Source organism: Ictalurus furcatus, chromosome 2, assembly GCF_023375685.1.
Source record: "Ictalurus furcatus strain D&B chromosome 2, Billie_1.0, whole genome shotgun sequence".
Lineage (NCBI taxonomy): Eukaryota > Metazoa > Chordata > Actinopteri > Siluriformes > Ictaluridae > Ictalurus > Ictalurus furcatus.
The window spans coordinates 20,856,451-20,876,499 of NC_071256.1; the positions used below are offsets into that span (position 1 = coordinate 20,856,451).

Consider the following 20,049-nt stretch of genomic DNA (forward strand, 5'->3'; position numbering starts at 1 on the left):
TGCAAGTTGTAAGCTCTGGGCGAACTGTTGCGTCACCGCTTGCTGTTGAATATTTATCTCCAACAGGTGCTACAGTATGGGATCCATTTTTTCCTTTGGGTGGGTGGATGGGTCTGTGCTCATGCCTGCATCCTCCATCAATGTACCGATGTAACTGCGTTGGTTTGAGCACAGACACACAGGAGGCTGCTTTGGTTCAAAGTTTAACATGTTTATTGAAACAACGTGTAGGTGGCAGGGGAAAAAGTGTGATGGTGTGGGGTGCTCAGGGCTTGGTTTCGTCCTCTGGGGAGTAGCTAGCGTGCTCGGGGTTCCCAGGGAGACTGAAGTCCTTTCCAGGGGTCGCTGAGCTCTGGGCAGGCAGTCTGGAAGCGAAATCTTCCTTGGAAGCCGTGTCTTCTGTTGGAACAAGAGAACAAAGTGTTAGCATTGAGGTAGCTTTTCTCTTTTTGTGCGCCAGCTGCTGGGCCGTCGTCACAGTAAGACACATTTTCCTTGATTATGTTGTTCAGTTAATGTTTGTTTATTGTAAGCTTTGTTTTCGAAGTGCTTTGGACAAATGTGCTTTGTAGCTAACTGAAGTGATAGCACGGTAGGCCTACGGCTCTGTCTGGATAAGTTGATAGAATGTGTACGTAAATGTTTCCCTTTGTACTGAGAATACTCACTGTTATAAACTCGTTACCTCGCTCAACCAATGTGATCAATTACATAGGCCTACCTATCAGCACTGAATAGTATTGGCCATGTGAGATTCTAGAATCACTTTTTGTCTGTAAGTTGGGGGACCAGGACCTTTCACGTGTCTCCCGACCTGCCAGATAACTGCCCTCTTAGTGTTACAGGACTTGCAGATTTACAAATTAAGCCTTGCATAATAGAGTTTCTGCTAAGAAATTTTGGCGCCAGCCAACATGTCCAGGAATTATAAAGTTTACCGGACAAACTAGGAAAAAATCCGATCATCTCATTTTGGTGATTATTTTGCACATGTAACATTTTGGACGTTTTGCAAATGCGATTGTGGTGGCGGGGGCGTAGCCGAGCGTCAGCTGTGGATGGAGAGGATGAGAGTTGAAATGGCAGGTAGCACATGATTCTGACCTGTGTTGGATCAGCCAGAGATTACTTGTGTGTGTGTCTGTGTGTTTTTGCTTTCAGTGCCTCCTATAATGAGCGAGCGAGAGAGAGACAGACAGACAGACAAACAGCCAGACAGACGACCAGCACAAACACGTGTGTGCGCACGTGTGTGGTTGAATGATTTGAATCATTTGAGCAAATCAGAGTGCACGTTACAGGAGAAGCATGTGAAAAAAATATTTGCGCAGACAGAGACCTTATATAGGTGTGCAATTACAAAAATACACCGTTTTGCTGTTATGACCTGCTGCTAATGAGATGCACAGCCATACAATAGCTTCTGGCAGTGTTCTAGAGGAATCTTAACCCATTCCTCATGAGCAATGGCCTCAAGTAATATTCTTGGCACTGTGTGCTGCAACCACCTTCTTCAAATCCCATCAGAGATTTTCTATGGGGATCAAGTCACGTAATTGTGATGGCACTGTAGAATCTTCCAGGACTTCTTTTGCAACCAAGCCTTGGTGGAATTTGAGGTATGCTTGGGAACATTGTCCTGTTGGAAGGTCTGGCTATGCCCAAGCTTCAGCTTCCTCACAGATGGTATGATGTTTTCTCCTAGGATTTCCTGATACTTCACTGATTTTATTTTGCCTTGCTGCAGGTTTCCAGTGCCAGAGGATGCAAAGCTGCCCCAGAGCATCACTTAGCCACTGCCATGCTTGACTGTGGACAGAATGTTTTTTCTTTAATGTACTTCAATGTTCTTACATCTTCAATGTTTCTTGTACTGCTTATTTTGTGTACAGCACTTTGAGAAGCTGCTTTTAAAGGTGCTTTATAAAATAAAGTTTATTATTATTATTCATTCTTCTTCCTCCAGACATACTGCTGGTCCATTGTGATGAAAATTTCCAGTTTTCTTTCATCACTCCACAGAACAGAATCCTAAAACTTCTGTGGCTTATTTATATGATTTTGAGGCAACTTTTCTTGTGCTTTTGGGTCAGTAGTGGTCTTTCAGTTTCTGGCATGGAAACCTTCTGCATTTAGTACGTTCCTTACTGTGCTCACTGAAACCTCAGGACCTGTCACCACCGAGTCTTGCTGCAGGTCATTTGCAGTCACTAGATTTTTCACTGGATTTTTCTTAACCTGCCTTCTCAGAAATCTGGTTGCAGCCGTTGATAGCTTCCTTTTCTGCCTCGTTCAGGTTATTTAATATATTTTCTACCCCTAGTCAATTCAGGTATTTCATGTGTTCCAGTTCAAGCACACCTGGTGCAACTAATGAAGCCCTTGATTCATCAGGTGTGCTTGAGACACCTGTTTTGCATTTGAATAATTTTGAAACTGGAGAAGTCATTATAAGTTGCATTTTCAGTTAAATTTGGGGAAACCATTTGAAGCATTCTTTGTGTTTTCAGTTGCTATTTCAATTGCTTTTGTTTGATGTGTTCATTGCAAACAGCGGCAAGTCTATAAATTTTGACAATAAACCTGATTTGCAATGGGGTTGAATAATTTTGATTGCAACTGTAACTCTTAATCTTAATCTCCAAATCAAATTTTCTCCTCCTAGTCAGTAATTCTAGACCACTGTAAATGTGTCTGCTCTGGTTATATGCTTTGCTGGCTTAAACTCACATACTTTTTTTAAACAGCATCTTAGGTTTATCACTCGTTGTTTTCTTAACATCAGGGTTTTATTTCAAATGTGTGAAACCAGTTATTTGCTTGAGTTAAATGTTTTGTGTTTTGAAGTTAGTTGCTCATGTTGGGTTGACAGTTTCTGCGTGGTTGCTGCAGTAGTCTGAATGATTTAAATAGAATATAAAACTTAACAATAAGTTAGTTATCAGTTACTAACTACAAAATTTAACATAGTATCTAAATGAGGACTTTTCAAACCTTTTTTTTTAAGACAAGGATGTCTTCCAGTGCACACATATAAAAATACTATAGCACAAATGTGTAAAATCACAGTCATATCAAAGTCATAATGCAACATGCAGCCATACCCAATGTGAGTAACTAGAGATATTATACAGTGCCCTCCACTAATATTGGCACCCTTGGTAAATATGAGCAAAGAAGGCTGTGAAAAATTGTCTTTATTGTTTAACCCTTTGATGTTTTGTTCAAAAACTTCACAAAAATACTCTGCTCTCATGGATATCAAACAACTGCAAACAAAACACAGATCAAAAAAAAAAATCTTTGTTAAATATAGGTGTGCAACAATTATTGGCACCCTTTTAGTCAGTACTTTGTGCTACCGCCCTTTGCCAAGATAAAAGCTCTGAGTCTTCTCCTGTAATGCCTGATGAGGTTGGAGAATACATGGCAAAGGGATCTGACACCATTCCTCCATACAGAATCTCTCCTGATCCTTCAAATTTTGAAGTCCATGCTGGTGGACTCTCCTCTTCAGTTCACGCCACAGGTTTTCTATGGGTTTCAGGTTAGGGTACTAGGATGGCCTTGGCAGGACCTTGATTTTGTGGTCAGTAAACCATTTTTGTGTTGATTTTGATGTATGTTTTAGATCATTGTCCTGCTGGAAGATCCAACCAGAGCCCATTTTAAGCTTTCTGGCAGAGGCATTCAGGTTTTCATTTAATATGTGTTGATATTTGATAGAGTCCATGATGCTATATATCCTAACAAAATGTCCAGGTCTTCTGGCAGAAAAGCCACCCCAAAACATTAAAGAGCCTCCACTATATTTAACCATGGACATGAGGTACTTTTCCATATGGCTACCTCTCTGTGTGTGCCAAAACCACCTCTGGTGTTTATTGCCAAAAAGCTCTATTTTGGTTTCATCTGACCATAGAATCCGATCCCATTTGAAGTTCCAGTAGTGACTGGCAAACTGAAGATGCTTGAGTTTGTTTTTGGATGAGAGTAGAGGCTTTTTTCTTGAAATCCTTCCAAACAACTTGTGGTGATGTAGGTGACTTCTGATTGTAGTTTTGGAGACTTTTTGACCCCAAGTCACAACTAACATTTGCAATTCTCTAGCAGTGATCCTTGAAGATTTTTTGGCCATTCAAACCATCCTCTTCCCAGTGAGTTGAAACAATATAGACACACGTCCAATTCCAGGTTGATTCATAACATTTCCAGCTGACTGGAACTTCTTAATTACTGCCCTGATGGTGGAAATGGGCATTTTCAATGCTTGTGTTATTTTCTTATAGCCACTTTCCATTTCATGAAGCTCAACAATCTTTTGCCACACATCACAGTTATAGAACTTGGTCTTACCCATTGTTATGAATGACTAAGAGAATTTGGCCTATGTGTTACCTCAGATTTATACCCCTGTGAAACAGGAAGTCATGCTTGAACAATTTCCTGTTCCTAGTCACCCATGTGTACTAAACAATGTAAAATATCAATGGGAATATACTTCAAATAAATTTTTCTCACATAAAATCATAGGGGTGCCAATAATTGTTGCACACCTATATTTATCAAAGTTTTTTTTTTTATAAACCTGTGTTTTGTTTGCAATTGTTTGATATCCATGAGAGCATAGTATTTTTATTTGAGTTTTTTTGAACAAAAGATCAAAAAGTTAAACAATAAAGACAATTTTTCAGAGCCTTCTTTGCTCATATTTACCAAGGGTGCCAATATTAGTGAAGGGCACTGTACATTATGGTACTTATCCATGCCTCAAACTTAGCACCCAATTGGTTGCCAATGCCATTCATTTACCAGCACGACCAAAGTAAATGAATTTTCAGCATGGTACCATGAACATCGTTCTTATAGCTTGGCTCAGAGGTTCACTTCATTGACTCACCAGACTCCAAATCCCTGAATGCCTCCTGGCTGAACAATATGACTACCTTGTGTTGCTGATGGATGTAATCCCATTTGCACCTGGGATGCCTTGTATCCCATCCCCTTCCCACCCCCCATTTTCCCATCTGCTTGCCTGATACCAGCTATAGGCCATGTTGTATCTTACACAGAATCGAACGCCATTAATGTTTCAGCGCCTGGAGCCACCATCACCGACGCAGAATGCTGGTCAGGGACTCAATGGCCTTTCTGAACCACAACCAGACCCTAACAACTTGTAAGTAGATGTTTTGAATTTTTTGTTTTCTGTCATGTTTTTACCCCTGAACTTTTTACTCCAGACTACCTGTCTGTCTGCTCTTTCCCCAAATTGAACAGAGAGGGAAAATATGTACATTAGGATATTTCTCATACTTCATTTGTCACTAATATATTTTTTAAAAAGCTTATTATTTCTTGAAAGCTATTGCTCTGCATGTCCAAATATATATTAAAGAGATTGCTTTGTACACCCACATCCACTCTCACACCTGGCACTTCTGGGGTCAGTAGTTGTTGGACATGTAACCATGCAATCATCATGGCATCTATGAAGCAGACTGATTCAGTCACTGGGTTTGTTGGGACCCACTTACTGTCATAAGGTGTCCTTCCAATATGTTTCCTTCAATATTGGGTCTTTATCACAGCTTTCTCAAATTCCTTTATAATGAATCATATAGTTTCACAGATATAATTGGCATTTTTGACTGCATGAGCGACTATGCCTATTACTACCACCCTGCAGCACTGCGTTTGAGGTAATCTTCTTAGTGTGGGGTGTCAGTAATATGCACCCATGTCTTTAAACTGAAACTTTTTTCAGGTTCAAACCCACAGCCAAGTCTTCTATTTTAGAACTTTCCAGCACAATCCTACCACTCCTACCTTCCACCAGTGTAAGATGGTTTGCTAACAGATTTGATCTACCACATTTCCTGTACAGCCAGGGTCCTCACCCCATTCCCATTCTCCCAATTACAGCAGTAATGTTTGATGCCTATCTATGGATCTAATGTCCAAAGTCTATGGATTCTATTTCTTAACTTACATTTCTTATATCTCTCATTTACACTGCACTGAGTGAGACTAAAGCAAAAATATGAATAAATAGCTGTTGTTAACAAGCCTACATGCCTCCTACAATAGTGATGTGGTAGTCTCTATGGCAAGGATAGTCGACTAAAATTTTAATGGTCCAGCTACATAAAATTTGTTGTTTACAAAGGTCCAGATAATTGACTAACATGACTGATTGTCGACAATTACCTTTTAATGCTCGATATTTAGTGATTAGTTTCAAGTTTTTGCACAATGTATATAAAAAAAACACTGCAAGTATATCTGCGTATATTTTATTGTAATTGTAGCATTTTCTTCAGATCATCATCATAATGGAGAACATATATCAGAGCAAGTATCAGCATATCAGCAGACATTTGCCAGTTGTGCTGATAGAGCATTAATTTGCCTTTAAATTGTCAGTATAATTAGGGCGAATAGATATGTGGGCTACATGTAACACAAAGTCAGAATGAATATCAGTAAAGTTCTGGGGAATGAACATGCAGTAATTATTATTACAAGTATATAATGGAGAAAAGCATTCTAGCTGTGTATATGGTTAGGGCTGTGGATGGGGGAATTCCAGAGAGCCAGTCATGGGTCACAGCCAGAGCTCAGGAGATGTCTCAGAAAGCAGGCAGCTGGAGCCCAGAAGGCCACCCAACAGAGGACATGACCGAGAACCGGACCACATCACAGGTAACCTAAATACACACTCAGCACAACCAAGACACCTTTTATATCCTCTTTTATATGCTCAGAAATACTTCATATTCAAACACCTTGCCATACAGACAAACATGTACTTGATAATTTAGTGCATCCTTATAAAGATGCTTGCAGAGATTTTGTGTCTTACATGGGTGAGTGTATAATCTCATGTACATACTTTTAGGAGTGACAGGAAATGACACGTCTTGTTTGGATTCTAAGGGACTTTATCTAACTGAAGGATTTTATAGCATCAGACCATTTTCCCATATTTTCCCATCAGAGATCTGGGCAACTCTGTGATCCATGCTGCTTTCTGAAACTCACACACACTCAGTGTTCCTCCTGTTTTACTTCTAGTTTCTCTGTCTGATAATTCAAACTCATTTCATCTTATGTGTTCATCCATTGCTGTCTCAGGGGGATGTTTGAACCTCTCTGGTCTTCTTAATGGTCAAGCATTAATACACTCCCGTCCAGCTTTGCTAGCTTTATGACATGTTTATGAAATTATTGCCCAAAAGTACAATTGTCAATAGTATGTGTGGGTTTTACTCCATTCCTTGCAGTCAGCTTATTGGCACCTTTCATAAAGTTTCACAAAGAGTAACCTAATCAGCCAGTCATTTTGCAGCAGCACAAATGCATAAAATATCGCAGAGACAGGTCAAGAGCTTCACTTAATGTTCACATCAAACATTGAAATGGAGATGTGGCATGGTTGTTGGTACCAGATTGGGATGGTTTGAGTATTTCAGTTTTGAGAAACTGTTGATCTCCTGGGATTTTCACATACAACAGTCTCCAGAGTTTACACAGAATGGTGCAAAAAGCAAAAAAAAATTAAAATTCCTGTGTGTGTGGAGGGTCTGCCTGCTGAAACATCTTGTTGATGAGAGCGATCAGAGGAAAATGACCAGACAGGTTTGAGCTGACAGGAAGGCTACAGTAACTCAAGTAATCACCCTTTACAACTTTTGTGAGCAGATAAGCATCTAAAAAACCACAGCACATCATTCCATGAGGTGGATGAGCTACAACAGTAGAAGACCACATCAGGTTCCACACCTGTCAGCCAAGAGGAAGAATCTGACACTGTCATGGACGCAGATTCAGCCCAACTGTACAGTTTGTCCAGAGTCTTCTGCTGTTGTAGCCCATCTTGAGGTTAGTGTCAGATGTGTTGGGTTTGATGTTTTGTGCCTGCTGTGATGCTTTTCTTCTCACCATGGTGATAAAGAGTGATTATTTGAGTTACTGTATCCTTTCTGGCAACTCTAACTAATCTGGCCATTTTCCTCTGTCTTCTCCTATCAACAAGGCATTTCCACCCACAGAACTGTCACTCACTCAATGCTTTTTGTTTTTCACACCGTTCTGTATAAACTCTAAAGGATGTTGTGTGTGAAATTCCCACAAGAGCAGCAGTTCTGGTACTAACAACCATACCATTATAAAACTCACAGAGATCACACTTTTTCAGCATTCTCATGTAACTGAAGCTCTTAACCTGCATCTGCATTATTTTATGCATTTATGCTGATTGGATAACTGCATGAATATGCAGGTGTACAGGTGTTCCTAATGGCACCATAGTAACATTTAGAAGGCCATTTACAATTATCACTGAGGCATAAAGACGCAGTTGAGGCGGGACTGTTCCATCACGCATCTCCTCAGAAAGCTGTCGTTCTGTCTGCGGGGGTCACGCGTGCTCTCTCACTCTGTTTTCCGCAGACGGTAGAGATGAGAGAGATGGGGCGGGACGGGTTCTCGGACACTGAGCCCTTCCTGCCAATGGAAGGCCACAGCAGGGCAGCTTCCATGCCTCGACTCCCAGCAGACAATCAAGTGAGCACTTTGTCAAGTCAGCCTCTCACTTTTGCCTGTCTATCATCGACATTCCTTTTGTCTTTCTTTTCCACAGTGTTTCTTTACCTTTCTCCTTTTTATCTCTTGGACCTTTGTGAATGAGTATTCACTGTCAAATTGTAATAAAACATCAGAAAATCCTGTCAATTGTTTTCAATTTCTGTACACAAATAATCCAATAATACTGGACCAAAACTTTAAACCTGTACAAATGCACAGGAAATATAACATATATTTACATTTATAACATATACATAATATATTTTATTTATATATATATATATATATATATATATATATATATATATATAATTTTATATGGTTATATATAACTATAACAGCAATAAAACTGACATAGCTCAGTTGAGGTTTTTCTAAAGAATCATTTCCTCTTTTTGTTTAACTCTTTCATTTCATTCAGCACCATTCTCACTAAAGCCATGTGCCACAGTGACTGTCATGTTGTTCAGTTACGCAGCACACACAAACTCCATAGCACACAGGAAGCGTATGTGGAACAAGTACATTTTGTACCTTAGCAGTGTTAGCTTACTCTTTTTTTAAAAATACATTTTCCAATTAATTCTGCCCCTTCACATAAAGTTAAACTCCAGTGCTTTTCACTTGTGTGTGTGTGTGTGTGTGTGTGTGTGTGTGTGAGAGAGAGAGAGATTATCACAGATAAGAATTTAATCTAGTTTCCCTGCATTGAAAAGAATAGAAAACCTGTTCATTCAAAATTCAAACTGAACAGATGTCTAAGGACAGCTGTTCATAAAAAAATATTAAAGTGTGTTTTTATAAAATTCAAAACCAGAACAATATCTGTGTTCAGATTACACAGACGTGAGAGAAAATCTTCCTCAAGCCGTTCTTATAGACTTTTATCCATCTTTCACACTGTGGAGCAATACAGTAAAAATTGGTTGTGCTTACTTTACACTTTCCTGAATATTTTGTCGTATCCAAAAGCACAGATATGAGTTTATATATGTGGTAATCACACACACACACACACACACACACACACACACATTTCACATACAGTGGGATTTATTAATTGGTTTAATGAGTTTACTGTATAAAAAACATGTGCAGCAAAACCTGTGTGCGTACATGTGTTTGTGTGTGTGTGTGTGTGTGTGTTTTGTGATATCTCCATGGTACTTGTGAGAGATTTGGTGTGTAAGTATAGACGTTTGGTGTATAAGTGTAGATGTCATGCTCACTGTATCTGCAGTAGTTAAATGTAAATGTAGCTTTCTGTTCTGTACCATGTTATGTTTTATTGTGTTGTTGTGATCATGGTGTCTCTAACACTGCTTCTGGCTCTCGGTTTGTATGTATGTGTTACTGTAGTAAGTGTCTCTCCCTTTTACAACTGCTTCTGTTTCTAACTCATGTCTCTCTCTCTCTCTCTCTCTCTCTCTTTCTCTCTCTCTCTCTTTCTCTTTGCCCTCTTTCACTCCCTTTTCTTCACTCGTTCCCTTTATCCTTGAATGTAATCCTTCACTCTAATCCTGCATCTGTCCTTGTCCTGGTGACTGTCTGCATTTATGTGTGTGTGTGTGTGTGTGTGTGTGTGTGTGTGTTGGTGTTATACCATCTGCGTGCTGCCAATGTGGCTCTGTGTGCTTATGGCTTTAGCAGCAGCCGCGGAGGAGAGGAAGGCATCGAGGGAATAACCTCAGTGTATGTTCTCTAATTCCATCTGTCTAACTCTTCCTCTGTTCCTCCTGCCTGTCTCTGGCTATTAGTCAGCAATTGTTTAGCTTAACAATGGACAAAGTGCCAGATTTTATATATATATATATATATATATATATATATATATATATATATATATATATATATATATATATATATGTATATATATATATATATATATAGCCATGTGAAAGAATAAGTACTCCCCATGGAAATTGTTGGCTTTTTTGACATATTTGGACAAGCAAGCATTTGATCATCTTTGAAACACTGCCTATAAATAAAGTTGATATACTTGAACAAAACCAGAAGAAAAGTACCTTTTTCAATCATTTATTCAACAGAAATATCAACAGATATTCTTCTGTGGAAAAAGTAAGTACACCCTTGGCCTCAAAAGCTAGTATTGCCCCCTTTAGCAGAAATAATTTCTTTTAGGTGTTTTGCTTAATTGTCCACCAGGCTTGCTTGAATTTCTGATCACTCTTCCATGCAATATTCTTGCTGCAAGCTATCCATTCCCTGAGGCAGCAAAGCAACCCCAAACCATAACATTTCCACCACCGTGCTTCACAGTTGGTATGAGGTGCTTCTCCTGAAAAGCTGTCTTTGGTCTGTGCAAGTCATGTCTGCTGTTACTGTGGCCAAACATCTCTATCTTTGATTCGTCTGTCCAGAGCACATTAATCCAATAGGCCTGGTCTTACTAGCAGATCCTGTGATGAAATTTTGGGGTTCTTGGAGACTTCTTTTTGCATCAGACGGTCTGCTCTTGTGATGAATTTGCTGGGACGAACAGTCCTGGACAAACGGACAGGCCTGGTCATTTGAAATCTGAGCCACATTTAGATTATTTTCCTTACAGCGGAATGATGTATTTCAAATAATTTGGAGATCTTTTTAAATCCACTGCCAGACTCATAGGCATCCACAACTTTTTTCTGAAGGCCTTACAGAACTCTTTAGATCTTGGCATGATGACACCACACACTTCAATAACAAAGGGAACATGACACTAGATATGAGAGGGGTTCAAATAAGACAGGTTCCACCTGCACTCCATAAGTAGGTTCTAATCACTGGCATCCTATCTTGAACACCTGATTCTAATTTTATGGATTTGAAGGTGTGGTAAATGTAGGGGTGTACTTACAACCCCACTTCCAAAAAAGTTGGGATGCTGTGTAAAATGTAAATAAAAGCAGAATGCAATGATTTGCAAATCTCATAAACTCATATGTTATTCACAATAGAACATAGAAAGCATATCAAACATTTAAGCAATTTAAACCAAAATGTACCATTTTAAGGAAAAAATAAGGTAATTTTGAATTTGATGGGCGCAACACATCCCAAAAGTTGGGACGGGGGCAATAAAAGTCTGGAAAAGTAAGTGCTACTAAAAAGAAACAGCTAGAGGTTAACTGGAAACAGGTCAGTAACATGATTGGGTATAAAAAAAAGTATCTTAGAGAGGCAGAGTCTCTCAGAAGTAAAGATGGGCAGAGGGTCACCAATCTGTGAAAAACTACGTCTACAATTTTTTGGAATTGGGGTTGTACTTTTTCCATGTGACTGATCTGTTTATTTTTTGTTAATTTAAATTGTGAAAATTACTACAAAAGGTCCATTTTATGTGTCATTTGATAGAGTGTATCACTTTTATTAATAGTCACTGTTTCAAAGAGGATCAAATGTTTGCTTGTCCAAATATGCAAAAAAAACAACAATTTTTCACATAAAACGTATTTTTACACATGACTGTGTGTGTATGTGTATATATGTGTGTGTGTGTGTGTGTGTGTGTGTGTGTGTGTGTGTATGTGTATAAATAGACTTCTTTCCAACTTTTGCTTTCATCTTCCATATCAGCTGTGTTCAAACCTTATATTTATGCCTGCTTGTCTGTCTCTCTCTAGCTTTGCCTGTCTGTGGCTGTCCAGCATGTGCTCATGATCAGTTAAATGATAAACCACAATATTTAATGTGCATAATATTATCACTAGCATTTATTTCTCACTAAAAATATCTTGTAAAATGATTCCATCTCTCAGTTAAACCCTTGAACATTTTGTGTATTACAATATAGCAGAGTGTTCTATTTCAGAATCATATAAAAAGAAAAAAAAAAAAAGGAAAAAAAGAGCTCATTTAGAAAGTTAGGGTTAGTTAGTACAAGATAAACCTTAAGGAAATGTTTATGAAGTTTAGGTATCATTATGGCAAGACAGAAAACAAAACAACTTCTCACCCAAAGAACACCATACCCACAGTAAAGCATGGTGGTGGTAGCATCATGTTATGGGGCTGCTTCTGTACAGCTAGTGTTATTAATTTGCACAATATAATCATTAGCATTTTATTGGGGCTGCTTTTCTACAGTTAAGACTGGGGATCTAGTCAAAATAGAGGGAAACATGGATGACTCTAAATATCAATCTATTTTGGCACAAAACCTGCAGGCATCTGTTAGACAGCTAAATATGAAGACCAATTTTACCTTCCAGTACAGTAACAACCCAATGCACAAATCCAATTCAACAAAGGAATGGCTTCAGAAGATCAACTCTTTTGGAATGTCCTAGTCAGAGCCCAGATCTAAATCCTATCAAAAACATGTGGAATGACTTGAAGAGGGCTGTGCACAGGAGATACCCTCTGATATCTGATAGATTTGGAGTATTTTTGCAAAGAAGAATGGAATAAAATGTCCAAATCAAGATGTGCCAAGTTGGTAGACTTTTACTGAAAAATACTTACAAACTGTATTACAACCAAAAGGTATTTCTAGCAAAGTATTAGTTAATGAGTTTGATACTTGTGCAACCAGGTTTTTGTACATATTCCCCCTAAAACTTTGTTTGTTTTTCACTTGAATTTTGTTGGTTGCTATATCATATTAAAGGTGGAAAAAGATCTAGCATGATTTATCTTGGTTAAATTATTTTACATGATGAAAATCTGCATTTTGAACAAGGGTGTGTGTGTTTTATATCTGCTGTAGATAGATTAGATAGATTAGATAGATAGAGAGAGAGAGAGAGAGAGAGAGAGAGAGAGAAGAGTGGGGTTATGAGTGGAGCCTCAAACACTTCCTCCGGGATGAGAGCATTAAGTGTGAGAATCACAAAATGCTTCCTCTGGAATGTGAGCATTAAGTGTGAGAAACACAAAGCATTTTGGGAGTTTGTCTGAGTGCTGCAGCTTCCTTATGGACAGAAAAACATTTTACATCACTATGTGTTTTAGTAGCATTTAACTTTGATTAACATTCATTTTGTTTACTGACATTTAGGAAGCGAGATTAAATGTTCAAACAAAGATGAGGTTCATTGATGAACTTATGTGTGTGTATATATATATATATATATATATATATATATATATATATATATATATGAATGTAGTCTATGGGAAATTATGACCTATGATGGCACTGAAGAACGTGGCATGTTTTACAGCTGGGTATATTCGCATATCTAGGTGTCTAATTAAAGACCACGCATGACAGAGAAGCTGGGCTGGTGTAGAATGATCTTTATGGATATTTGATATTTTCTATTCTGGATGCATGGCATGTCCCTCCTCTTGATTGCTGTTAGTTGTCATTATCCAGCTGTATCTTTTTGCCCTTAGAAAGTCTTGGAGATTGCATGATGGATGTGGGGCTGCTATGATTTGCTTAGCTTCCGTGTGTATTGGGTGTGTTTAGTCAAACACACAGCTACCTGCAGTCTAGGCAGTCTTGTATGCGCGTGCACACACACACACACACACACACACACACACACACACACACACACACACACACACACAAATAAACAAGAGTGAAGCTCTCCCCAGCTTCACTTGGCTCGTTGCTCATACAACTTCTCTCTGTATTTTTTCATCTCACTTCCTGCTGTCTTCACAGACTATAACTGACAATAGCCCTATGAAGCGGTCAGCCTCGTCAGTTGGTCATGGCCGTTTGGGTCGGGTGCCACGGGCTGATGATTATGCCATGGACCGAGTGATGCCAGAGGATGGACCAAGGCATGGACACCGCCGCCGAGACCGCAGCCACCGAGCCTCTGAGAGATCACTCAGCCGCTACACTGATGCCGACACAGGTCAGACAGACAGGACTGTTTTTTAGGGATGATGAAGAGGTCAAAAACAGTAGTTGTTGTAGTGATGATGATGATGAATAAATTCCTTAGCCACTAAGCTGGGTTCAGTGGTTGCTAAAAAGGAATTGACCAGGAATTGCGTTGGTGAGCATCAAGAGACAAGTCCACAATCATGAGGAAGAGAGTAGTTAGCACTTTTCTTTAAGTGTTTAGCTGCCCTGTTATGCATCATGAGCAGCAGTTGATGTGGTTGATACTAGCCTTCACCCTCCTCATTTAGTTAGTTTTAGCTGTCATGTGATAGGAGAGAGCTTGCTAGTGGGCGGGAATAAGCAAATGACCTTTACACCACCCGTCTGTGTAACATGTTACACAGCATGTTAATGAATGAAATGCATTGCATTAGTCAGTCCATATGCTATAACCAGATATTCATAGTACTCAGTGGCCACATTTTTATTTGTAGCCTTTTTGGAAGCATGTGAAATGTTATGTGCTGTAAAATTTGAGTCCTGATTAAAAAATTATGCAACTGGCTTTGGTTATAAGGGGAAGAGGATAACTATTGGATGGTTATAATAGGACCTAAACCACAATTTTTGTATCATAACAGAGGAATTTTGCAAATCCAGGGGAAATAAATATGTTCATAAGAGTTTTGTGAATGAGATTATGGGATCAGAATGTAGTTATGGAACTGGATTCACAAGAGGTCTAGAACAGTTTGATTATGGGGATGTTCACTGTGTAATCGAAGCATGGACTGCAATGTCTGAATAGACTAGAGTCACAGTTGTGAATAGAGTCCCAGCTGATCTTGACTTGAGCTTGAGTTTCTTGTCATAAGAGTTTCCAGTTGCAGAGCATCATCTTGGGCAGGATTGACCTTGCTCCCCACAATATAAACACAGGTTCTGATTAAATACACTCACTGAGCACTTTATTAGGAACAATACTGGGTAGGGCCTCCCTTTGTAGGGCCTCCCTTTCACAAAACAACCTCAATTCTTTATGGCATGGATTCCACATTCCATGTTGACATGATTGCATCACGCAGTTCCTGCAGATTTTTCAGTGGCACTTTCATGCTGCATTTCCGATGACTGGGAAGAACGTTAAGTTCCAATCAAATTAAAATTGTATTGGTCACACACACAACCATGCACAGTATGATGTGCAGTGAAATGCTTATTATGAATGTCCGTGACATAACAACAGCAACAGTATCACTATATTTGCAATAAAGTGCAGATATATGCAGTTGCATGTGCAATACAATGCTGTGCAACATCGGGTCAGAGTTAGTTGTACTGAAATTGCCAACATACAGTATATATTAAATATTTATAAATATGGGTTAATAAGGGTATATTAACAGGAATGTAGATGTGGGTGTTGTGCAAACAAGTCCAAGGTCTAGTCCTAGGAAGTGTTCATGAAACCAGTTTGAAATGACTTTTTCTTTGTGACATGGTACATTATCATGCTGGAAGTAGCCATTATAAGATGGTAAATTGTGGCCATGAAGGGATGCACATGGTCAGCAACAATACCCAAATATGCTGTGGTATTCAAGAAATAATTGATTGGTATTAATGGGGCCAAAGTGTGCCAAGAAAGCATTCCTCACACTATTACACCACCTCCACCAGCCTGGACTGTTGACACAAGGCACAAGCTGGCTGTGGCTCAGGTGGTAGAGCGGGTTACCTGCTAATCGTAGGGTTGGCAGTTTGATTCCTGGCCAACATGACTCAACATACTGAAGTGTCCTTGGGCAAGACACTGAACCACAAGTTGTTCCCGATGGCAAGCTAGCGCCTTGCATGGCAGCTACAATTGGTGTGTGAGTGTATGGGTGAAGGAGAACCAGTTTAAAGCACTTTGTAGATCTGCTAAGGATAAAAAAGCGCTATATAAGTGTTGCATTTACAAGGCAGGCTGGGTCCATGGATTTATGCTTTTGGTGCCAAATTCTGCCAAATTGGTGCCATCTGTGTGCCTCAGCAGAAATTGAGATTAATCAGACCAGGCTATGTTTTCCAGTCTTCAACTGTCCAGTTTTGGTGAGCCTGTGCCCACTGCAGCCTCAGCTTTCTGTTCATGGCTGATAGAACTGGAACCTGACATGGTCTTCTGCTGTTGTAGCTTTTCCCCCTCAATGTTTGACATGGTATGCATTCTGACATGCTTTTCTGCTCACCACAATGGTACAGAGTGGTCATATGAGTTACTGTAGCCTTTCTGTCAGCTCAAACCAGTTTTGGCCATTCACTGTTAACCTCTCTCATCAACAAGGTGTTTCTGTTCATAGAACTGCCGTTCACTGGATGATTTTCTTTATTTCACTATTCTGACTAAACTCTAGAGAATGTTGTGCGTGAAAATCCCAGGAGAACAGCAGTTATATAGATACACAAACCAGCCCATCTGACACCAACAAACATGCCACAGTCAAAATCACTGAGATCACATTTTCCCCCTTTCTGATGGTTGATGTAAACATTACCTGAAGCTGCTGGCCTGTTTTTGCATGATTTTATACATTACACTGATGACATTTGGCTGATTAGATTATTGCATGAATGAGTAGATGTACAGGTGTTCCTAATAAAGTGCACTGTGATTGTTGCTTCCAATATTCCTCAAATGCATAGGGTTACATCATTATATCTTCTTGGATTGAGGAAGAGCTAACTTGCTAGACCTTTTCCACTAATGGAGTACTTTGAGTTTAGTCAGTGGATCTATGCACTCTTATCTCAGCACCACGTCTCTAAGGTACTGTTCCTACTTTGTATTAACATCCATCCCGGGTGATCTGATCACAAGCATACAGCCAAGAAAGACAGAACCAATAACATGCATCTTATTCCAACCAGTGCTTGCAAGTTAAACTATAAAGCTCGGTATTACACACTGCAAAAGAGTAAGACTTTGCAAAAATAGGCATCATCAGTGCTGATGTACATGAAAGGGAGGTTTTGGGTGGAAGTAATTATCCAGCTGGTGGTTAAAATGCTGGAAAACCTGGCCAGAAATAAGCATGGACTGGGATATGTTTTAAAATTCATGAGCCTGAAATTAGAAAGTGAATTAATTTGTCATAAACTTCAAAGAGCTTATCCTGTATTATTAATATTATTAATTAACATACCAGAGACGACAATGATGAGGAAAAACTCCCTGCACATATGCAACAATCTATACCCATACAATTCCCTTTAGGTCATTAGAGTTATAGTACATTCAGAAAGTATTCAAACCCCAGATACAAAAACAATTTCTAAGGCTTTTAGTGTTCCCAGGACAACAGTGGCCTCAATAATTGTGAAATGGAAGAAATTTGGCAACCTTGAACCTTCTTAGAGTTTGGCCAAATTGGGAATCCGGGAAAGAAGGGCCTTGGTCAAAATAAAGTTAAGAAAGAACCCAACAGTCACTTTAAAAGAGCTCCAAAAGTCCTGTGCAGAGATGGGAGAACCTGTTGGAAGGACATCTCTGCAGCACTCCATAAATTAGGCCTACAATGTCTGATTAACCAATAATTTTACTCTATATCTAAAAAAGTGCACTCTATATGTACTATGTCTGGCAAAAAACAGGCACTGCACATCACCTGTCTAATACCATCCCCACAGTGAACCATGATGGTGACAGCACCATGCCATAGGATGCTTATCAGTGGCAGGGAGAGGGAGGCTGACACATCCAAATACATGTCCAAATACATGTTTTTAATACATCCTTGAAGAAAACCACCTCCAGAGCATACGCAAACTTAGATTGGAGTGACTTTCAACATTACAATGACCCTAAGCATACAGCCAAAACAACACTGGAGTTGCTTCAGGGCAAGTCTCTGAATGTCCTTGAGAGCCCGGCCAAAGTCCTGAAGATGGCAGTTCACAGATGCTCTCCATCTAATCTGATGGAGCTGGAGAAGATCTGCCATGAAGAATGGGATAAACTGCCCAAATCCAGGTGTGCAAAACTTGTCGAGACATATCCAAGAAGACTTGTTGCTGTAATTGCTGCCAAAGGGCTTCTACAAAGTATTGAATAAAGAATCTGAATACTTCAGAGATTTCAGTTTTTAATTTTTAAATAATTTTTTTGAAAATGTCAAAAAGTATGTTTTCACTTAATCATTATGGGTGATTAAGTATAGATTGATGGGTAAAAATGTCAATTATATCCATTCAAATTCAAATCCACAACACAATAAAGTGTGCAACAAGTAAAGAGGTCTGAATACTTTCTGAATCCACTAAATTTTATTAGTTTTTTGGTTTGGAAATACTACTACTACTAATCCTAATAATAATAACTATAATAATAATAATAATCATAATGTTGCTGTTTTGTTATTATCCCCAAGCCAAAAAATAATGCACATTATATTTATAATGGCCTAAAGTTAATTGTATTTTTATAGGTTGCTGTGTTGCAGCAAGATTTTCCTCGCCACGGTCACCTTTAGTGTATTCATTAGGAATGTAAATCTACATACACATACATACACATTTCTGTAACACTGCCTTGGAACAAAGTTCTATACACAATTTTTTATTTTATTAGTTGATTAGGTAGTTCATCATTAAATACTGAAGCTGACTCCCATGGTAATGTTGTAGGTCTAGGCACGGATCTGAGCACTACCACGCAGTCAGGCGACATGCCACCCAAAGAGAAAGAACGTGGTCGTGCCAAAGAGCGGCGCCACCACCACCACCACCACCACCATCACCATCACAGCTCAGTGGAGAAGGAGCGCTACACACCTGAGAGAGAGCGAGGAGACTATGGGCACCGGCAGCGCCGCTGGTCCCGGTCACCCAGTGAGGGCAGAGAGTGCCTTACTCACCGACAGGTGGGCTTGCATGAAAATCACATGCTTACCTTGCTCCACAGTGAATCCATCGATACTGATGGATTTTGAAGCTCCCTTTGCACTGTGCTGTGTTTTTTTTCCACTGTCCACTGGAACATGTGTATGTTTGTAGTAGAGGTCTGTAGGATTATGCCAGACAGGAAGAGCCTGAAATTAGGATGTAAAAGTTAATTTATCATAAACTTCACAGAGCTTATTCTATAGAAAAGATGACATGATGACTGGTTCTAGTTATTTTCCACCGTTCCAATGGAATTCAACTCCTCTTCATTTGTTTTCTCCTGTTTTGGTCTCTTTTTTGTCTTTGTCCTCTGTGTAACATGTTGCTTCTCAACATTGGATCATTTCTTTTTTTTGTCGTTTTTGCATTTGCACTGTCCTGCTTCTCTGTGTGTTTTTTTACTTTTTCACAACTGTACTTTTTCCCTCCTTACTGTTGCTGTGTCGTTGTCTTCTCTCTCCCTCTCTTCCTCTCTCTCTTTCGCTCTTGTTTTGTGGATAAATTTTGTCGTTCTTTTTTGTTTTATTTGCCTTGTCCCATTTTCATGTAGGGCAGTAGTTCGGTGAGCGGCAGCCCCGTGCCCTCAACATCTGGGACGAGCACGCCTCGGCGAGGTCGACGCCAACTGCCCCAGACACCTGCCACCCCACGCCCACACGTCACCTACTCACCTGTGGTCCGTAAACCAGTTGGAACACCGCCTTCAGGTCCACAGAGCCGCCTACCCACCCCAACCCAGAGGCGCT

At 39.5% G+C, this 20,049-nt stretch overlaps 1 protein-coding gene across 1 annotated transcript in view; it reads left to right on the forward strand.

Annotated features, from left to right (window-relative positions):
• Window positions 1-19,977, forward strand: part of cacna1aa (calcium channel, voltage-dependent, P/Q type, alpha 1A subunit, a) — a 113,257-nt gene extending 93,280 nt beyond the window's left edge. Inside the window, exons 42-46 of the mRNA XM_053652832.1 lie at window positions 5,073-5,179; window positions 6,570-6,705; window positions 8,455-8,568; window positions 14,210-14,408; window positions 19,046-19,977. Coding sequence (XP_053508807.1) covers window positions 5,073-5,179; window positions 6,570-6,705; window positions 8,455-8,568; window positions 14,210-14,408; window positions 19,046-19,350 — 861 coding nt within the window. The 3' untranslated portion in view covers window positions 19,351-19,977. The remainder of the gene's footprint in view (window positions 1-5,072; window positions 5,180-6,569; window positions 6,706-8,454; window positions 8,569-14,209; window positions 14,409-19,045) is intronic.
• The last annotated feature ends 72 nt before the right edge of the window (window positions 19,978-20,049 follow it).